The sequence below is a fragment of the Daldinia loculata genome (assembly GCF_022478755.1).
Source record: "Daldinia loculata strain CBS 113971 unplaced genomic scaffold F4817scaffold_43, whole genome shotgun sequence".
Classification (NCBI taxonomy): Eukaryota; Fungi; Ascomycota; class Sordariomycetes; order Xylariales; family Hypoxylaceae; genus Daldinia; species Daldinia loculata.
Window position 1 is genome coordinate 1 of NW_026054897.1, and position 16,899 is coordinate 16,899.

The 16,899-nt window shown below is 47.7% G+C and overlaps 6 protein-coding genes across 6 annotated transcripts; 4 read left to right on the forward strand and 2 right to left on the reverse strand.

Moving 5' to 3' along the window:
* Nucleotides 1–202: 202 nt before the first annotated feature.
* F4817DRAFT_344598 (thioredoxin-domain-containing protein) lies at nucleotides 203–1,475 on the forward strand. Its single transcript, XM_049304170.1, has 3 exons — nucleotides 203–527; nucleotides 590–1,032; nucleotides 1,109–1,475. Exons 1-3 carry the CDS (start codon nucleotides 455–457, stop codon nucleotides 1,265–1,267), a joined length of 675 nt encoding a protein of 224 aa, XP_049156755.1. The 5' UTR covers nucleotides 203–454; the 3' UTR covers nucleotides 1,268–1,475.
* Nucleotides 1,476–1,639: 164 nt separating this feature from the next.
* Nucleotides 1,640–4,434, forward strand: F4817DRAFT_344601 (mitochondrial small ribosomal subunit Rsm22-domain-containing protein). The gene has a single exon (XM_049304171.1). The coding sequence runs from the start codon at nucleotides 1,796–1,798 to the stop codon at nucleotides 4,214–4,216; it is 2,421 nt and encodes an 806-aa protein (XP_049156756.1). The 5' UTR covers nucleotides 1,640–1,795; the 3' UTR covers nucleotides 4,217–4,434.
* A 222-nt stretch (nucleotides 4,435–4,656) lies between these two features.
* F4817DRAFT_344602 (uroporphyrin-III C-methyltransferase) lies at nucleotides 4,657–6,848 on the forward strand. Its single transcript, XM_049304172.1, has 2 exons — nucleotides 4,657–5,218; nucleotides 5,273–6,848. Exons 1-2 carry the CDS (start codon nucleotides 4,915–4,917, stop codon nucleotides 6,640–6,642), a joined length of 1,674 nt encoding a protein of 557 aa, XP_049156757.1. The 5' UTR covers nucleotides 4,657–4,914; the 3' UTR covers nucleotides 6,643–6,848.
* Nucleotides 6,849–7,167: 319 nt separating this feature from the next.
* F4817DRAFT_360274 (amino acid permease-domain-containing protein) lies at nucleotides 7,168–10,691 on the reverse strand (the record flags this gene model as incomplete). Its single annotated transcript, XM_049306260.1, has 6 exons — nucleotides 7,168–7,717; nucleotides 7,779–7,966; nucleotides 8,784–8,895; nucleotides 8,976–9,373; nucleotides 9,441–9,678; nucleotides 9,835–10,691. The coding sequence occupies 6 exons, from the start codon at nucleotides 10,689–10,691 to the stop codon at nucleotides 7,168–7,170; spliced, it is 2,343 nt and encodes a 780-aa protein (XP_049156758.1).
* A 706-nt stretch (nucleotides 10,692–11,397) lies between these two features.
* Nucleotides 11,398–13,534, reverse strand: F4817DRAFT_367070 (P-loop containing nucleoside triphosphate hydrolase protein). The gene is made up of 3 exons (XM_049307070.1): nucleotides 12,801–13,534; nucleotides 12,432–12,751; nucleotides 11,398–12,373 (listed from the first exon to the last, which is right to left on the reverse strand). The coding sequence occupies exons 1-3, from the start codon at nucleotides 13,502–13,504 to the stop codon at nucleotides 11,769–11,771; spliced, it is 1,629 nt and encodes a 542-aa protein (XP_049156759.1). The 5' UTR covers nucleotides 13,505–13,534; the 3' UTR covers nucleotides 11,398–11,768.
* Nucleotides 13,535–14,874: 1,340 nt separating this feature from the next.
* F4817DRAFT_367072 (uncharacterized protein) lies at nucleotides 14,875–16,383 on the forward strand (the record flags this gene model as incomplete). Its single annotated transcript, XM_049307071.1, has 1 exon — nucleotides 14,875–16,383. The coding sequence occupies one exon, from the start codon at nucleotides 14,875–14,877 to the stop codon at nucleotides 16,381–16,383; it is 1,509 nt and encodes a 502-aa protein (XP_049156760.1).
* Nucleotides 16,384–16,899: the final 516 nt, after the last annotated feature.

Here is a 16,899-nt window from a genome sequence, read left to right on the forward strand (position 1 = left end):
TTTTTTTTTTAAAAAATCTTTTAAAAGAATTCTAGTAGAGCTTAATGTTCGAGGTTGTCCGCCGCTGCTGCCGGGGAACGGCGCTCGGCGCGCTTCGCGCGCCGCGCGCCTTTCCCCGGCAGCAGCGGCACGTGATTCGTAAACTCGGGCTATTGTGGTGCCCCGCAGGGGTGCCCTCATGTTGGTAAATACAAAGTCATATCACGAAATAGGGAACTAACAACCTTATAACAAACGTTGTGTAACATCTATAGATGCCTTACTACATAAATGTGGCGTTGGATGGTACCTAGGTACCTAGATTGTAGATCTGGACAGCTTTATCTCGGCTTTCCGTCATTAGCCAAAAAGATCCACTTACAATCCATCCATCCATCCATCCATCAACGATTCCAGCAACTTCGTTCAGTCTTGTTAACAACACAAATACACATCACCAAACGAGATAGCCAAAATGACCGTAAATATTAGCTCTTCGAGTGAGTGGCAGCGCATATTAGGGTCTTCGACCATCGTGGTCACAGACTGTAAGTTCTTACCCGTCGCATCGTTTGCGATCCCGCTCGGCCGCTTACAAATGATCATGTAGTCTACGCCGACTGGTGCGGTCCTTGCAAAGTCATCGCGCCTACCTTCGAATCGCTAGCGACGAAATATTCCAAGCCTGGCAAGATCACCTTCTGCAAAGTCAACGTCGATAGCCAACAATCCATCGCCCAGAGCCATGGAGTGCGCGCGATGCCGACCTTCCTCATCTTCAAGAACGGTTCCGTTATCGAAACGATCCAGGGCGCGAACCCTCCAGCCCTGACTTCCGCCGTCGAGAAGGCTGTCAAGTTGGCCACCGTGACTGTACCGGGCGCATCTTTCACTTCACCCGGAAGAACACTGGGAGGCAGCTCGTCTTATTCTAGCACACCAGCGAGGCGAGGTGGTCAGTCGCTAGGAGGTCAGCCGTGGAAATTTAGTCCTTTCAATATCATCAACGCTATTCTCACATTCTTCGGACTTTACTTCGTATCACTCTTCTCGGTAAGTCACACCTTTTTAGCCACCCATGTTTCGCGTCTAGTAAAATACTTAACATGGTGTTAACAATACCAACTAGTTTGATCCCTATAAAGCGGCTGAAAGGTCACAATTCAATCTCAATAATCCGAGGGCACCGCCGGCGCCGGTCGGTATTAAGGGGCAGAAAGTTGGAGGACAAGGCGGTTCTGCTCGGCCTAGTGGGGGGGTTAGGACACTGGCCGATCTTAGTAAGTAAACGTGGTAGCCTAATTGAGTTCTAGGAGAATTGCATCTTTTAGTCAAGAATAGAGAATAGAGGTACTGTGGGGCGGTAGAAAGAACTACCGGGATTAAACCCAGTATTACCCAGTATAACTGAACCCCGCTTGTACACATAGAAACTTAGCTAGAACAACCTCTTATGTGAATGAAATTGTCCCGTTACAGTACCTTTCCCTTACCCTATGCTTTGTTAGTTTATCGGTTCCAGTTAGTGCATTTGCTTTATCGGATTGTTGAATGTCTTTGCCATAGCTGCATGGCAGGAACGTTTATGTAGATCTATGAGCTGCGCTAGACCTTGCTATATCATGCGGGTTATGGGTCTACTGCGGGGTGGTATTCTAATGCCCGTCTTTTAAGTGGATGGGACTTTTCAGGGTACACGAGCTAGTCTAAAATTTCCTTAACATATGAAAAAGTTGTTCGCGAATCTTTGCCATCATTTACACATTTTTTCTTTCTTCTTCACTTTTCAGCTTAAGGTTCAAGAAGAACAGGCGCAATGCTTTCCGCAGCAAAAGCTCAGGGCTCATGTCCTCAGTGCAGGCTCCGACTTCTCAATCTTTTTGAGAACGGCTTTGCTGGCCTACGATCTGAAGCCCCGCGAACCTTACCCCGGTCGACTTATCCTCATATTAGAAGTTTGCCGTCAAGTCGAAAGTCGAATGTGCGTCTCTTCTCGACGACGAAGCGCAAACTTCAAAATCCGCAGCCAACAGAAAGCCAATCAAATTCTAACGACATCGAAGTTGCGGTACGACAAGCGAAACACGCATTTGGTGACACTTTACCAAGGGGTTATTTAAATGAAGAAGAATATAAGTTATACGAGCGACTGTACGGCGCGCCTTTGCGAGAGACTCGGCCAGAAGATGTAGGCATGCCAACATCTGACTTCGTCCCTGAAGATGCACCCCACGATCTATCGAAGAGAATACTACTGCGAGAAGGAGAAGACGGGAAGCTGGAGGAACTCGTCTACGAGACTGATATTGCTATATCTACCCCCAAAGACTTCGATGATACCCAAAATCTCTTTTCAGCGAACATGGAAAGTTCAGAAGAATTACCATCTGAAGCTGGGTTAAGTCATATTGGCGCCGTGGCTAAAAGCCAGAGAGAATACGACGCCCTATTGAGACTGCAAAAAGACTTCGAGAACACCCAGCTGCGAGCAGTTGAAGAAGAGGAAATTGATGAAGAGCCTGAGGAGGAAGATGAGGAAGAAGAAGAAGAAGACGAAGACGAAGGCGAGCCAGATGCAAGGTTCCGAACCCAGGATAGTCGCATTCACCAGTATACGAGAATGGGCCAATGGAGAACCCAACCCTCGACCATCCAGTTACCGAAAGCGGAATTTGTCAACCCAATTAACATATTGCTCGACCGAACAGATCCTAAGCATATTAAAGAAGCAGCAGAGAAAGCTTTTGGTGGCGCTGGGTTTCCAAACTCGGTTGCAACTCCCGCAGTGAGGAAAAGTCCCGAGCAGAAACCTGTAGCCATGGCAGCAGGTCAGCACAAGATGAGTGAGATCGAAGCAGACGCCTATATTGCTATCAACCTTCCAGGAATGTACGCGTCTACGATGGGGATCCTAGTTGAAATCAGGAAACGCCTAGGCTCGGAGTGGATCTCCAAACTCATCTCTAGGGGCAATGGCGAGGGCCCTCGTGTGCTTGATGTCGGTGCGGGCGGTGCGGGATTAGCGGCCTGGCAGCAAGTCCTTCAAGCAGAATGGGATCTCATGATTGAAGGGGGTAAGAAGCCTAACCACGGACCGCCAGGAAAAAAGACGGTTGTGGTTGGATCTACTCAGCTGCGCCAACGGATATCGCGGTTTCTTGATGACACCACGTTCCTCCCACGCCTGCCAGATTATATACACTCTGCCAACAACCCAGATATGCTAGACGCTGGTGACAAGCCGCAGCAGAAGAAGTCATTTGACATTATTATCGCCTCCCATCTACTATTGCCATTGAAAGAAGGATTTCAACGCAAAGCTCTGTTAGACAACCTGTGGGAAATGTTGTCGCCCGATGGTGGAATTCTCATCGTCATGGAGAAAGGTCACCCGCGGGGTTTTGAAGCTGTCGCGGATGTTCGTTCTCGGTTATTAAATGAATTCATTGTTTCACCTACTTCGGATCCTCGACCTAACGAAATCGAGATTGAGCAGCGAAGGGTCCGTGAGCCAGGCATGATTATTGCCCCTTGTACTAACCACAAGGAGTGTCCCATGTATCTGACACCTGGACTCAGCAGTGGGCGGAAAGACTTTTGCCATTTCAGCCAGAGGTTTATTCGCCCACCATTCCTGCAAAAAGTGCTTGGTGCCTCGCACCGTAACCACACAGACATAGACTTTAGCTTTGTCGCTATTCAACGCGGCACTTTACCCGACATGAAGCCAGTCACCGTACCCAAACAGAGCGGCAACTTGACTGATCGCGCATTTAAGGGCTATGAGAACGCTACAGAAGTACCAAACGCATTGTCATTACCTAGAAACATCCTCCCTCCTCTGAAGCGACGTGGGCACGTTACGCTTGATCTATGCACCCCTACCGGAAAGATCGAGAGATGGACGGTTCCCAAGAGCTTCAGCAAGCAGGCGTATCACGACGCACGCAAGACAAAGTGGGGAGATCTATGGGCTTTGGGTGCTAAGACTAGAGTAGACCGTAATGTTCGACTCGGACGAGCGGGTGCGGTGGGTAATGATGGTGGTGTACGGTCTCGTGATAACACACAGGGCCACAAGCCAAAGGTTATCCATCTCAATGCCGACTCGAGAGGTATCTACAGCGCCTATGAGAAAGTTAAAGTACATGGGCCTTCCGCCAGGAGGACCAAGGGAGGAAAGAAGGCAAAGCTGGAGAATTTGCTCAAGGAGTTAGAAGAGGAAGGCTTCCAGTAAGCAAGGTGGATGAATGCTTACCGTTAAATTTGTACAAAATCTCCTCAGAGGATGTATTACTACGTATAGTTAGGTAAATGCTAAAACAGATATGTATGAACTATGAACGAACTACCTCCACTTAAGAACTGTATAGGCCTATATTCATACGTACTGTGGACGTTGAGAGTGGGAATTGAGAATATGATACGAATTATTAGTTGAAAGTCCCATTTCCGAATAGAAGGATTCACTTACAAGATGTTATTTAGGATATTTCGTCGACTTACAGATTTCCGCTCAGGGTCCGCGGAACTCGGTATGCAGCGACTAAACTAAGGTTAATTGCTTATCAATGATTGGCCCGATGACATTATCAAGTGCGATTGCGTCAGAGAAATGCCCCTCCAAAACCCCGTGGGTCCCGCTGAAATTTTCTTGAGAGTTGCCAAAATGCCGGAAATCGGTCCAGACCTTTCAAAGAATTCCGCCGCGGCGCTCATGGCGACATCGCCTCTAGTCGCGGATAACTTCTTAGCTAAGAATTATAGAATTATAGATATTTATATTAGGGTTCTTTTAGGGAAATACTTACAATGACTAATTATATCTTATTCCCTCCGTGATCTCCTCTTTCTTTTCCTTTATATATTTGCATGGTTGCTTAAGTTATCAAGAATTCGTCTTCAAGCGCTTATAAGAAGGGGCGCCAACCGACGATGAATAGTTATATCTCTCTCCTGACGGCGACGGACGCCCGATCACATGTCCATCTAATCGTCGGTTCGAACCCTCTTGCGGCAGCGCGGTGTGGACAGTCGTTAAGTGCCGGCGCATCGCCAATCCTCATTGCGCCGGAGACAGCAGAACTGTACTATGCGCTGCAGAAGCGCGTGGACGATGGTGAAGTGAAATGGGTAAAAAACAAATTCGAGGATGAGCATCTATTCACTTTGGGAAGAGAGGAAATAGGTCGTGTTGTGGACGCTGTTTTTGTGACTTCAGGACCTCGAGACCCTCTAAGTACGACTTGTTGCCGAAACTACCATATTATAAATCCTTACTGATTTAAAATAGGTGCACATATATCGTCACTTTGCAAGTATAACCGCATTCCCGTGAACGTTGTCGATGCGCCGCAATTATGCTCCTTCTCCCTCCTATCCACGCACATCGACGGTCCGCTACAAATCGGTATAACAACAAATGGTCGCGGGTGCAAATTGGCGTCTAGGATACGCCGCGAAGTTGCAGCTTCGCTACCCCCGAACCTTGGATCTGCCTGTTCGCGACTAGGCGACGTGCGTAGGAAGATACAAGAGGAGGATCACTTGTTACACATGGCTCTAGCAGACGGAGACGATGTTGACGACTCGATCGACCAATCAGCTAGTTTCAACAAGCTCGTTACAGAGGCAGACTTAGACGCAGTGAAGAACAGGCGCATGCGTTGGCTTAGCCAAATCTGCGAGTATTGGCCGCTGAAACGGCTTGCTGCTATTACGGATGAGGACGTGGCCAACATCTTGAAATCCTACGACGACCTTGGCTCTTCTAATCCGATTGGTAAATCTTCCCCCGCCAACAACGCCGGCAACCGCGGGCGCATTATTCTCGCCGGGTCCGGTCCCGGCCACCCGGACCTGCTCACGCGGGCAACACACAAGGCCATCCAAAGCGCGGATCTAGTGCTAGCGGACAAGCTAGTGCCGGCCGGGGTACTAGACTTGATTCCGCGCCGCACCCCCGTGCACATCGCACGCAAGTTCCCGGGTAACGCGGACGCGGCGCAGGCCGAATTGGAGGAAATGGCCATGGCGGGCGCGCGAGAGGGTAAGACGGTCCTACGCCTCAAGCAGGGCGATCCGTATATCTACGGGCGTGGCGGCGAGGAAGTCGAGCACTTCCGGAGTCAGGGGCTAGGAGACAAGGTTGTAGTCTTACCAGGGGTTACATCAGCGCTGTCCGCACCCTTGTTCGCAGGAATTCCACCCACGCAGCGCGACGTTGCGGACCAGGTATTAGTGTGCACGGGGACGGGCAAAAAGGGCAAGGCACCGACACCGCCGGAGTATGTACCGAGTAGGACGGTAGTGTTCCTCATGGCGCTGCATCGCATCGCGGGGCTTGTAGAGGAATTAACGGGGCACTTGGAAACGGAGAAAAACACAACTGCTGATGAAGCTCCCCGGCGCGCGCTATGGCCGCGAAACACACCCTGCGCCGTAGTCGAGCGCGCTAGTTGCCCGGACCAACGCGTCATCCGGACTACGCTCGACCGCGTCGTCGAGGCTGTCGAGCAGGAGGGTAGTAGGCCCCCGGGGCTACTTGTCGTCGGGCGCGCGTGCGAGTTCTTGAATAAGCTTGAGAAGGGCCGCGCGTGGAGCGTTGAAGAGGGGTTTAGAGGGTTGGATTTCGGGCTTGAGGGGCTGGATTTAGGTGCGTGATGAGATGGTGGATGGCGAATAGGGGTTAGGGGCTTAGCGGAGAGGGTGCATAGGCGGTTTGCATACGGGAGGCGTTTGAGATATCTTGGATGAGATACGGTTTGAATTTGATATGTGTACATTATACTTGTATCGCTCAGAGGTTCTCCTAGTAGTGATATCTCTATTGTTTAAAATTTTACATCAGAGAAAGCAGTGTCATAACACAACTCACTCCATGAAATGAGTGTTATTCCTATATGTTCCACTTATCGTCTTAGGTCAGTCTTCTAAAATAATAATATTGGTGCACTTACACCAAGATAAGCAGTCTTAGAAAGAGCTCATACTTCCCTATGGATGTAACACTTTTAAAGATGGATATAGTTATTCTTATTGTATTTCTAACAACGTATTCCTGCAAAGTTGCTTTAATATGACAATCTACCCGTATCCTATACACACCGCGTCTTCATCTTCTTACACCTCGAGACGTCTGTTTCATCTCATCGATAGTATCTAACTAAGCCTTTCCCCTTTACATATTTAATCCCTGTCATCAGGATGGAACACCAGCGCGCGAACCTCAATGCTCTCGCGCTTGGGTACATCAGGCCCAATCGTCGGGTCCACGAAAGCCGTGTGCGGGACGCGGCGAGCACGTCCGTCCGTCTTCGAGTCGAAGCACTTGATGAACAGGACCTCCTCGGGCGTGAGGCCGTACTTGTAGTACCATTTGTGGCCCTCGGCGTATCGAACCGCGAACGTCTCGCCCTTGCGGTTCGGGTAGATGAGTGGGATGGGCACGAGTTCCTCCTCTCCGACCGAATTGGCTTCCGCGATGGTTAGGGGGTCCCGGAGGACGGTCTTGATCGGCCGCCAGACGTTGATGATTTGCACGCGTCCTTTGAGGAGCTCGGATGCTTCTTCGGCGGGGAGGTGGTGCGGCACGCGGGATAGTGCCGCCGAGTACGTCTGGTCGATGTGGACGCGGTTTACGGGGCCGCGGCGGGAAGGGCCGCCGTCTGTGCCGCGCTGGTCGGCTGGGTTGCGCCGGATGGTGTGGTCGAAGATGAAGATCTTGGATGCGCCGGTTCTGGATGGGGGGTTAGCCGATGATTGTTGTGTTTGACATGTTTCCCCCTTTATCTACTTACACATCCTTCAGCAGCTGCTCGGTCTCGGGATAGTAAACCGCCTTGATATGGTCATCGTCTAGGAAGTCCTTCTCCTGCGCAACATGGCGATGGAACTGGAAACCGTTCTTGTCGAGGGTAAACTCGTCTTCCCGGCCTGACACATCCGTAATGTGGACTGGGTAAGACTCGAACGGTCGGTTCTGGGTCTCGGGACGGTCTACGTAGCTAGGGGCCGGTGGTGAGCCGTCCTCCGCGTCCTTGTGGTAGTTTAGCACGGTGTCGACATGACGCGGTGCTGGAGCTGTGGGTGCGGCCGATACACTGCTCGCGGCTGAGAAAGCCGGGACAGAGCTGGGGAGTTGGACGTCTGGGGAGGCCATTGTGTGTTCTATATACTTGTTAAAGGCGTAGTAGTGCTTGTATACTTGTGTCTGATGTGGCAATGGATGGAGAGGCAAGTCTTATTCCTTATATACTTCTTTATCGAAAGATGAATTTCTTAATCAGGAAATACTGGGATAATCGGCTGCTACCTCATCGATGGCTATCGGTACTGTAGTGCACGTCCACTTGCGGTAAAGGAATAGTAGCTCCCCGCAATCACGCAAGATTGCGACAGTAGGGGGAGCTCTGTGACAGGACGTCATGCGCCCAGAGTATAAGATGATTGCCTACATCCTGCATCTAGACTCCAGTGGCGTGGCACTGATTAGAAATACTAATTTCAAGTTGTATTTGTCATATCTCGATTTCTAACCAAGTACGTTTACTTGCTCCGTATTACTAGTTTATAGCCTTTGTTTTCACTGACATCTATGATTTCCGTCTAGCTGCAACTCAATATAACATGAAGCTAAATTACACAACCACGACTCGATACCTACTATAGCCGAATTTTAAAAAAATAAAAAAAAAGGTCCCCGAGTCATTACTCAACATCAGTAGACACGCAGTAAGCAGAGTCATGAAATGTACCAAATATTTAAACAATTAGTCAACATCATTCGGTACCCGTGTTAGTACAGTGATAGTCGTCCCATCATCTAGCACGTCTTGCTTCTCTTCCAACCTATACCCGCCGAGTCGGGGTAATATAACTGTCCATATAAGCCAGTATAGGACTCCGAACACAAGTCTACGAATTTGTAAGCATATGCGGTTAAAATCTTAAAGACACTATTATTGGTTCTTTATGTTGGGAACGCTGTAACTCACATGCCGACGCCAACAATGGCATATGTCGCATAAAATAGACCGCCGGGTTTCGGATGCGACGGAGGGAAAAAGGGGGCAGCTAGTAAAGAAAAACATAGGACGATCCTAAAGATGACCGCCGGGATCCAGGCTTTGAACGGCCGTTTCAAATCCGGTCGCTTATATCGTAGCCAAATAAGTCCTATTGATGTTGCAAGTGCAAATACTTGTCCCGGGTAACCCTCAACTTCTAATATGAACGAGTACACTTCGCTCGACGGCGGTAGTATGATGACGAGAACAGAAGGGATCCAGTGTACAATTAATCCACCCAATGGCGCGTTAAAGGGCTTCGAAGACGAAAGATATCTAGAAAAAGGCAAAAAGCCCGCACGAGCAACCTCCTGATTCAGACGCGCCTACAGTTGGTCAGAATTCGGGCCTTACACTGGTGATCTCACAAAGGGCTTGGAGGCATAAACCTACCGTCGAAAACGTCACTACCATCACATTTCCTGCCGCTGAGAGCGCAACGGCTAGGGGTAGAAACCTCTTGCCGATGTTGGGGCCAAATGTACGTTCAAAGAATAATGCTGCAACTAGTTGACCGCTCTCTTTGATATCCTCGATGGGCACCACGGCGAAATAAGCGAGGTTGGCAAGCAAGTACAAGAGGCACGCAGTAACCAAAGCTGTCAGAGAAACCGACTTCAAGGTTCTAACACTGTATCAACGATAGTCAGCCATTTGCTTGATTAGTAAACAGTCCGAGAGTTGAGACCCATAGGTAGGCATGGCTTAGGAATAGTAAACCCCGGTCAACTCGAATAGGAAATTCGAACCGCAAGCCTGGCGGGAGGAAGGAGAGGCAAGTACTTACGGATCTTTCACTTCGTTCATAACGTTATTCAGGTTGGATAGACCAGCATAAGAATAGAAGACCTTGAATAATGAAGTCGCAAGGGTCCCAAGATTCCAGTCACTCCCCTCCCATAGTCCTTCCCAAGATTGTATCTTCTTGGGCCTTAAATTTGCATCTTCCTGTTCGGGCCTAAATACCACGACGTAAAGAGCCGATAGCACCATGAATACAACAAGTCCCACCTTGATCCAGCCTAGGAAGTTTTGGATGCGTATGCCAGCTCTGTACCAGACACCGTGAATAATCGTGATGACAGTAAGGAGTCCAACCGCCAGGGCCTTCCTAGAAAAGTCTCGAGCCTCGACGTCGAATACGAAATGCACATATTGGCTGAAGATGACGCAGTTACTTGCCGTGAAACCTAGAAGCACAGCTTGAACCGCGACCATGGTCGAGGCAAAGAAGCGTGGCCACGGATATGTGAACTCGAGGTATACCTTGTCTCCACCAGACCGCGGCAGCATGCAACCATATTCAAGAGATACTGTTAGACCGCATGCTACGACGACGGCGCCAAGGATCCAAATCGAAAGCGAAAGACCCACACTTCCGACGGAGGACAGAATAACTCCCGGAACCGCAAAGATGCCGCTTCCGATAACTCTTGAAATAGCGATGATATAAGCGCTTTTCCAGTCGATGTTCCGGCCTAGAACGGACTCCTCGGGTAAGACATCGTCTTCGAGATTTCCGAACTCGGGTGGCGAAGAAGGCCCGTCTTCGTCATCCGTCGGGGGCTTGAGGATCGAAGACGAACGTATCGAGGCCGTATCTGCACCCAACAAGGGGCTATCTTCGCCGTGGGACGTAGACATTTTCTAGCAAGGCTCGTGGGAAAACAGTTCGCACAGACGCGTAATTCTAGCTCATAGTTCCTCGTGTCATTTATTCTATTCGCGATCGTGTAGAAGTTGTTGTCCGAGCTGTTTAGGTTCGGGTATTGAGTTTCTCGAATATGAAGGATGCAAGTCCATTATTATTAGGTTTTCCGACGGGCTGGAAATCGCACCTCGGACGCCATCTGATTGATTGCCTGAGCTGCTGACAAAAGTGTCTCTTGATCACTAAATCCAGAGGTTGCGCCATCCTGTTGTTTCACTGTGTGCCACTCAGCCCTGTTGATGTTCTCGCACGTCATCTCCCCTGACGTTTGCACCACCCTTGCTGAATAACCACTGAGATCTCTCAGCTGGGCATCTAGCTTATCTTTGGGCTCGAGCTTCAGCTTACATGATAAGATAACTGGTTTTGAAGTTCTTCAAGGTTGGTGTAAGTTTAGGACTTGGTTTCATAAATAAATGATCTTTTAGTTGTGAGTTAAAGTGAATAATTTATTCGTCTTATACTCTTGTCTATACTCTGTTGCGGTTTGTTGCTTTGCTCTACTTCTGTTAAGAGCTTGGTGTCCCGAATCTCATTCTTATCACCAAGTATATTACCGAGACATTGGGGGTGGATACCGGATCACCCGGGGCGGCATTTGACTTTACGGAGTCCGGTACCTATTCATTCTTTTCTAATCACTGTTATGGGATTGCATAAAATCGGGATTCCGTACTTGGTGCGTAGTTGGTACGAATCCCCTAGGCAATGATTGGTTAAATTTCTACTACCCTTTTAAGCGCTTTTATTGACTCCATATTGAGAGTAGCTTATTGTAACTGGAATGAATATGATTAATTGGGCCGATAACTCTCTGGTTAGTTCTTTTAGGTGCTGATCGCCCTAGATGTGGACGGCAATATGAGGATCAACTGGTTATGTAGGTCTCTATCACAGAACGTACAGGGCAACACTTTAAACCTCCTACTAATATTTCAAATGCTGCTCGATAGACAGATATAGTCCATTCAGCGACTCTCCCTTTTAGCTTCCTTCTCCTATTCTCCTCGTCATGAAACCAGTCTCACTTCAACCTCCCCGTCAACATCGACATCAACGATAAACGAAGTAATAGGTTGATTCTCGTCGAACTCGTCACCATCTTTCAGGTACTGGCTCACGAGCGGATCCTGGACCATGCGCTCCACAGCTAGATTGATGCTACGGGCGCCGGTCTTCTTGTCGTACTCGTCACGGGTGATGGCGGAGCATACTGTTGCATCATTCTTGATACGGATGCTGATATTTCCGACATAGACGTCTTCTTCCTTGTTTAGAGCTAGACGCACATGTCGAACAACTTCGCTCTCCAAATCCATCAATGTTCTATGAGCAATGACAGCAGCCTCTTGTGGCGCAAAGACGAGGAAGGGGATGATTTCGGTAATGCGACCACTTAAAGGGGCACCAAAATGCCCGGTAAACTCCTTGCGGAGCTGTCGACACAACTTCTCTACCACCTTATCCTGAGCATCTTGGTCTTCGGAGTGGAAAATAGTCTTTTCATTGGCGTTGCAGAATCCATGAATGCTGTCATCCAGTTTATTGGTGGCGAGAATCCAAATTGTCTTGGAGCAGTCAATACTTTTCCCATTTCGACGATTCTCATACTGGCCTTTCCTTACTTGTTAGTGTACGAAGGGCAAACAGTACAGATATCTAGGTTTACTAACCATTTTGGAAAGGTAATAATAACGTGTTGTGGATCTCCTTGCTAGTTTTCTCGAACTCATCCATGAACACAATACATCGCTGCCCAGCCTTGCGAACTAAGAAATTGTTCAATTCTGAGCCGTCCTCGTGTCCACTATAGGGGGGACGTGGCCCGAACAGCTCGTTGTCTTGCTTAAATATGGTACAGTTTACCTCGTGAAATTCTTCAGATTCTAGCGACATGAGGTCTCTGAATCTTTTAGCAAGTTCCGTTTTGCCGTGACCGCTCGGTCCTGCGAAGACCAGAATAAACGGCTTGCTCTTTTGGAGCGCAAGGTAACTATGTCTATTAGCTATAGAAGTTCCATGTGTAGAAACCTCAAACTTACACGGTAAGCTTTCTTTTTAGCCAGCGCGTCGCAATCGACTGAGCGACGATCATTTGATGAATGCCTAGGACTTCCCCAGCGCCTTGTCGATTAAGCACTTCTTTCTCTCGACCAGAGTGCGGCATGACCTTGCTGGACCTGTAGAGATCATATCGCTGTGACAGGCTTAGAACCTCAGCAAGATATGACCGCACCTCTTCCGTGCACCATTCCTTGTTTTCGTCATTAATATCCTCAAGTTCTTCCAGAATTGGCCCTCCCTCCGGCAAATCTCGACAATAGGGATCATAGAACGCTTTAGGGATGACCCGAGGGTCTGCACCAAATCTAAGAAGTGTTATAAGTGTCCTCGAGGCCTGAAGCATAGTCTGGCCTCCATTAAGAATAGAGAAGCCGATTGCGGGAATAGCACTAGGCCCCCATGTCGCGTTAGGATCGCCTCCGTGCTTGAGCCACTCACGAAGTATACCGATATCGTTGGTCGAGATGACATAGAAGATTGCCGGATACCCGTCAACGGTTTCATTCAAATGTGTGTATAAATCATTTTTATCGTAATACCCTAGGTATCTACGGATACGGTCGGCGTCGAAATAGCCAGCTCGAATTGCGCCCAGGAGTTTGCGGAGCCCAAAGATATGCGGGTCAGGGGGGTCATTGACGATAGATCTATCAGGAACCGGAAGGGTTGGCAGCTTGGGCATCCATAAATCACCTTCATCAATACCTTCGCCTTCAGCTTGTGATAATTCAAGTGAATTTGTTCCACCCCGAGTGTCATGTTCATCACTCGAATTACTTGGCGAGATATCATCGTCAAATGGAGGGACAGTTGGAAGGTATTTCTAAACACTTGTTAAATGAAAGATCTGTAAATAAAAGGGGAAATACAAACTTCAGATGCTCTATACTTTTCTATGGCCTCTTCAAGATTATTTCCATAAACCTATAAGTTATTAGCGAGATCAATATTGTGGGAGTCGACCTAGAAAAGCTCACTTCTAGAAAGTCCGACGCGGTGTCTCTAGAGCAGCTTGGGTACTGTGCTAGAAATAGACTGATGTCTTCTTCCTTTGGAGTAGTAGACATGATGTTCTGAAATCAAGATCTAAACAGGTAGAATAGAATGGGAATACAAGATGTCGTTATGATGTATGAATATTCAGAGGCATATAGATATATTAAATAGGCTCTCACATAGGTACCCATGAGCGTTGGGTGCCTGGTAGGTAGGTAGGTGCTAGAGAATTCGATCACGAAGTTGTTCCTAGACAGATCAAGGCTACGAATCATAATTATGTTTTTAGTTCTTTGATTGTTTGGCATTGTATATTTCATAACTGTATCATATGGAAGACAACCTCTTCTTCATCCATCCGTAAAACTATGAGGCGATCGGACTAGGGTGTTGTTTGTAGTTGCTGAAACTAGCCTAATAGGTGACTGTTGATGGTATCCAAGGCGGCTGCACATTGACAAGGTAATGCAGGTCGAAAACATGAGAAATGATCTATAATTATTCGAGTTTATTCTATTATATTTCTATCGGGCCGTCCAATCTGAGACCAAATGCACAATACAATATGAGAAACTTATATAATTCTCGCTTCCATATTTTGCCTCATATTTCCGTCACGGATAGGTACAGTAATAGTTCCCGCATATTCGTCGAGGAATCTACCTAAGGTTAGGCACATACGGAACGGTGCCGATTTCCATCCAATTTTACTTCCGCACCCGTTTTTATTTTCGTACTCTGTTTGCACAGAATGAATTGGAATCGTGTGATCATTGAATGGAATCATCGCATAGCTTTCGGGGGGTTAGATCCGTTTGAACTAGCTCTGTCAAGATGATAGCCGAAAGTCTCTTAATGGACGAACTTAGAGAAACTTATTATCCTCCCATCAAAGTAGAGGTAGTTATATCGAAATATATAACAAGATACTTACCTATCGACCTAAGTTTCTACGTTACTATCACGTCCGACTTAGAAAATCATTGTCATTTTCGACATTTTGACACTGCGGTTAATAGGCACGTTATTTTCACTTCAAATCAAGTTAGAGCAGCCATGACAAACAACGGTGTACCTCCGATGCCACTAGAGGCATCCGGAAATATGGCCATGAGCATGTCAACTACTACAGCGACATCGCGGAGGTTACCGATACGGGGGCCAGTTGCCCAGAGGGCAACTGGCGTGCAATTTCAGTCGGATCAATCCAAACATCCTAGTCATACAGCAGCGACCTCGAGCACTTCTTTAACAACAAATGGCCCGTCTATGGCCGGTACACGGCCTAATCGAACCGGCGGCAGAGAAAAAGCCTTAAACATGCAACGTATTGATCTCGCGGGACAGCTCAGCGACCAAAAAAAGCTGTGCACAAAATTGGAAGCTGAGGTTACTAGTCAACAAGACAAGATAACTAGCCTTAGCATTAGCAAGGAAACACTCGAAGCTGAATGTGAAAGGCTTCACGGGCAGATACATGAGGCAGATGAGAAGTTCAAATCCCAGACTACCGAAGCTGGACAGCGAGAAGAGGCTATGTCGAATAAAATTACAGATCTGGAATACAGACTTAATAAAGCACTCAAGAGCCTCGAGGATTTGAAATTCGACCTAGGCATGACTCAGTTAGCCTACACTCAGGTTGTCAATGCTCGTGATCAGCAAGTCAGCAAGGTCCAACAGCTTGAACTAGACCTTGAGGCGGACCGAGCTAAAATCCACGTACTCAACGATTCGTACGACAATCTACAAGAAAAGTATTGCAAAGCAGATCTTACTATTTCCAATATGAAAAAATCTCATCGATCGCGCGAAAGTGAGCTTCAGCAGCGGCTTACTTCCAAAGGCACTGAGGTTAAGGACCTCAAACGAGAACTCAACACCCTTCGGAGTACTTGTGCGGATGCTGTTGCGAAGAGAGAAGCCGTGGAGAAAGAACTTGACGCTCAGAGTGATGCCTTCAAGGAGAAATCCTATAGCTTCGACGAGCTGCAAAAAACCACCGCACCCTTTGCCCAGACGATAGTCATTTGCGTCGACGTTAGCGGAAGCCTTGCTTTAGTCATGCATGAGGTCAAACAGGCTTACAGAGAAATCCTACTTCTTATCAAGTCGAACAACAGCGATGCCAAAGTTGCGGTTGTAGTTCATGGAAGTTGTGTGAAGATGAATCCCTCGCCTACCCAAACCATTTCCAATGCGACATTCCAGATCCTAGACTCCATCGACGACATGGACAGCGAGGACTATACTTATTGCATGGAACAAGCCAGAAGTATCCTTCATGCAGATGTTGGCAGCGAAAAGCTTATAGTACTCATTGGAGATGGAAATGCCCACCGCTCAAGCTCTAGCTCTCTTTTCACAACTTGCGACCAACTGAAGTCCGCGAATATTCAAGCACACTCGGTTGTAATTCACAATGGCGGATTTATGCATACACCTGAGACGATGCGAGATATTTCGAAGTCTACTGGTGGTCGAGTTGAGGACAAGAATACCTACTTGTCAGCTATTGAGGAAATTCTCCGCGATCAACGCGAGCAACATTTCAATGCCCTTTAGTTTTAATTTCTAACTTCCCAACCTCCTATAGGATTATGGCTAATGACATTGGTCTGATATCGCCTGACGTTATTTCATACGCAGGGCTCATTTTGGAGAAAATCGGGTTGTCACTGGGTAAATGCAGTTTTAGTAAACACATTTGCAGCACGGCTATCAGGCTTGACTGAGTGATTGGGGTTAATAGTTTGAGGTTGGTAGATTAGAGGGACCTAATGTATCTACATGTTGACATCATCGTACAATTTGGATTTATGACTTCGATCTTTTGCTCTTGCTAGTTTCTATCTCTATTGAAAGAAACTCACCACGTCCAAACAGCCATTTCATCACGATATGCAGCTAAATCGGACACGTATATGGGAACTTCGTGTTCGGATCGACTCCTGCTGCCCCATTCCGTTCATTGGCCGTCCATGTAACGACTTATTTGGAAATGAGCCCGATTTGTTTGCTGAATAATAACTTGTCATTTTGACGCTCACGTTAATATGTATGTGGTGAGCTGTCCCATGG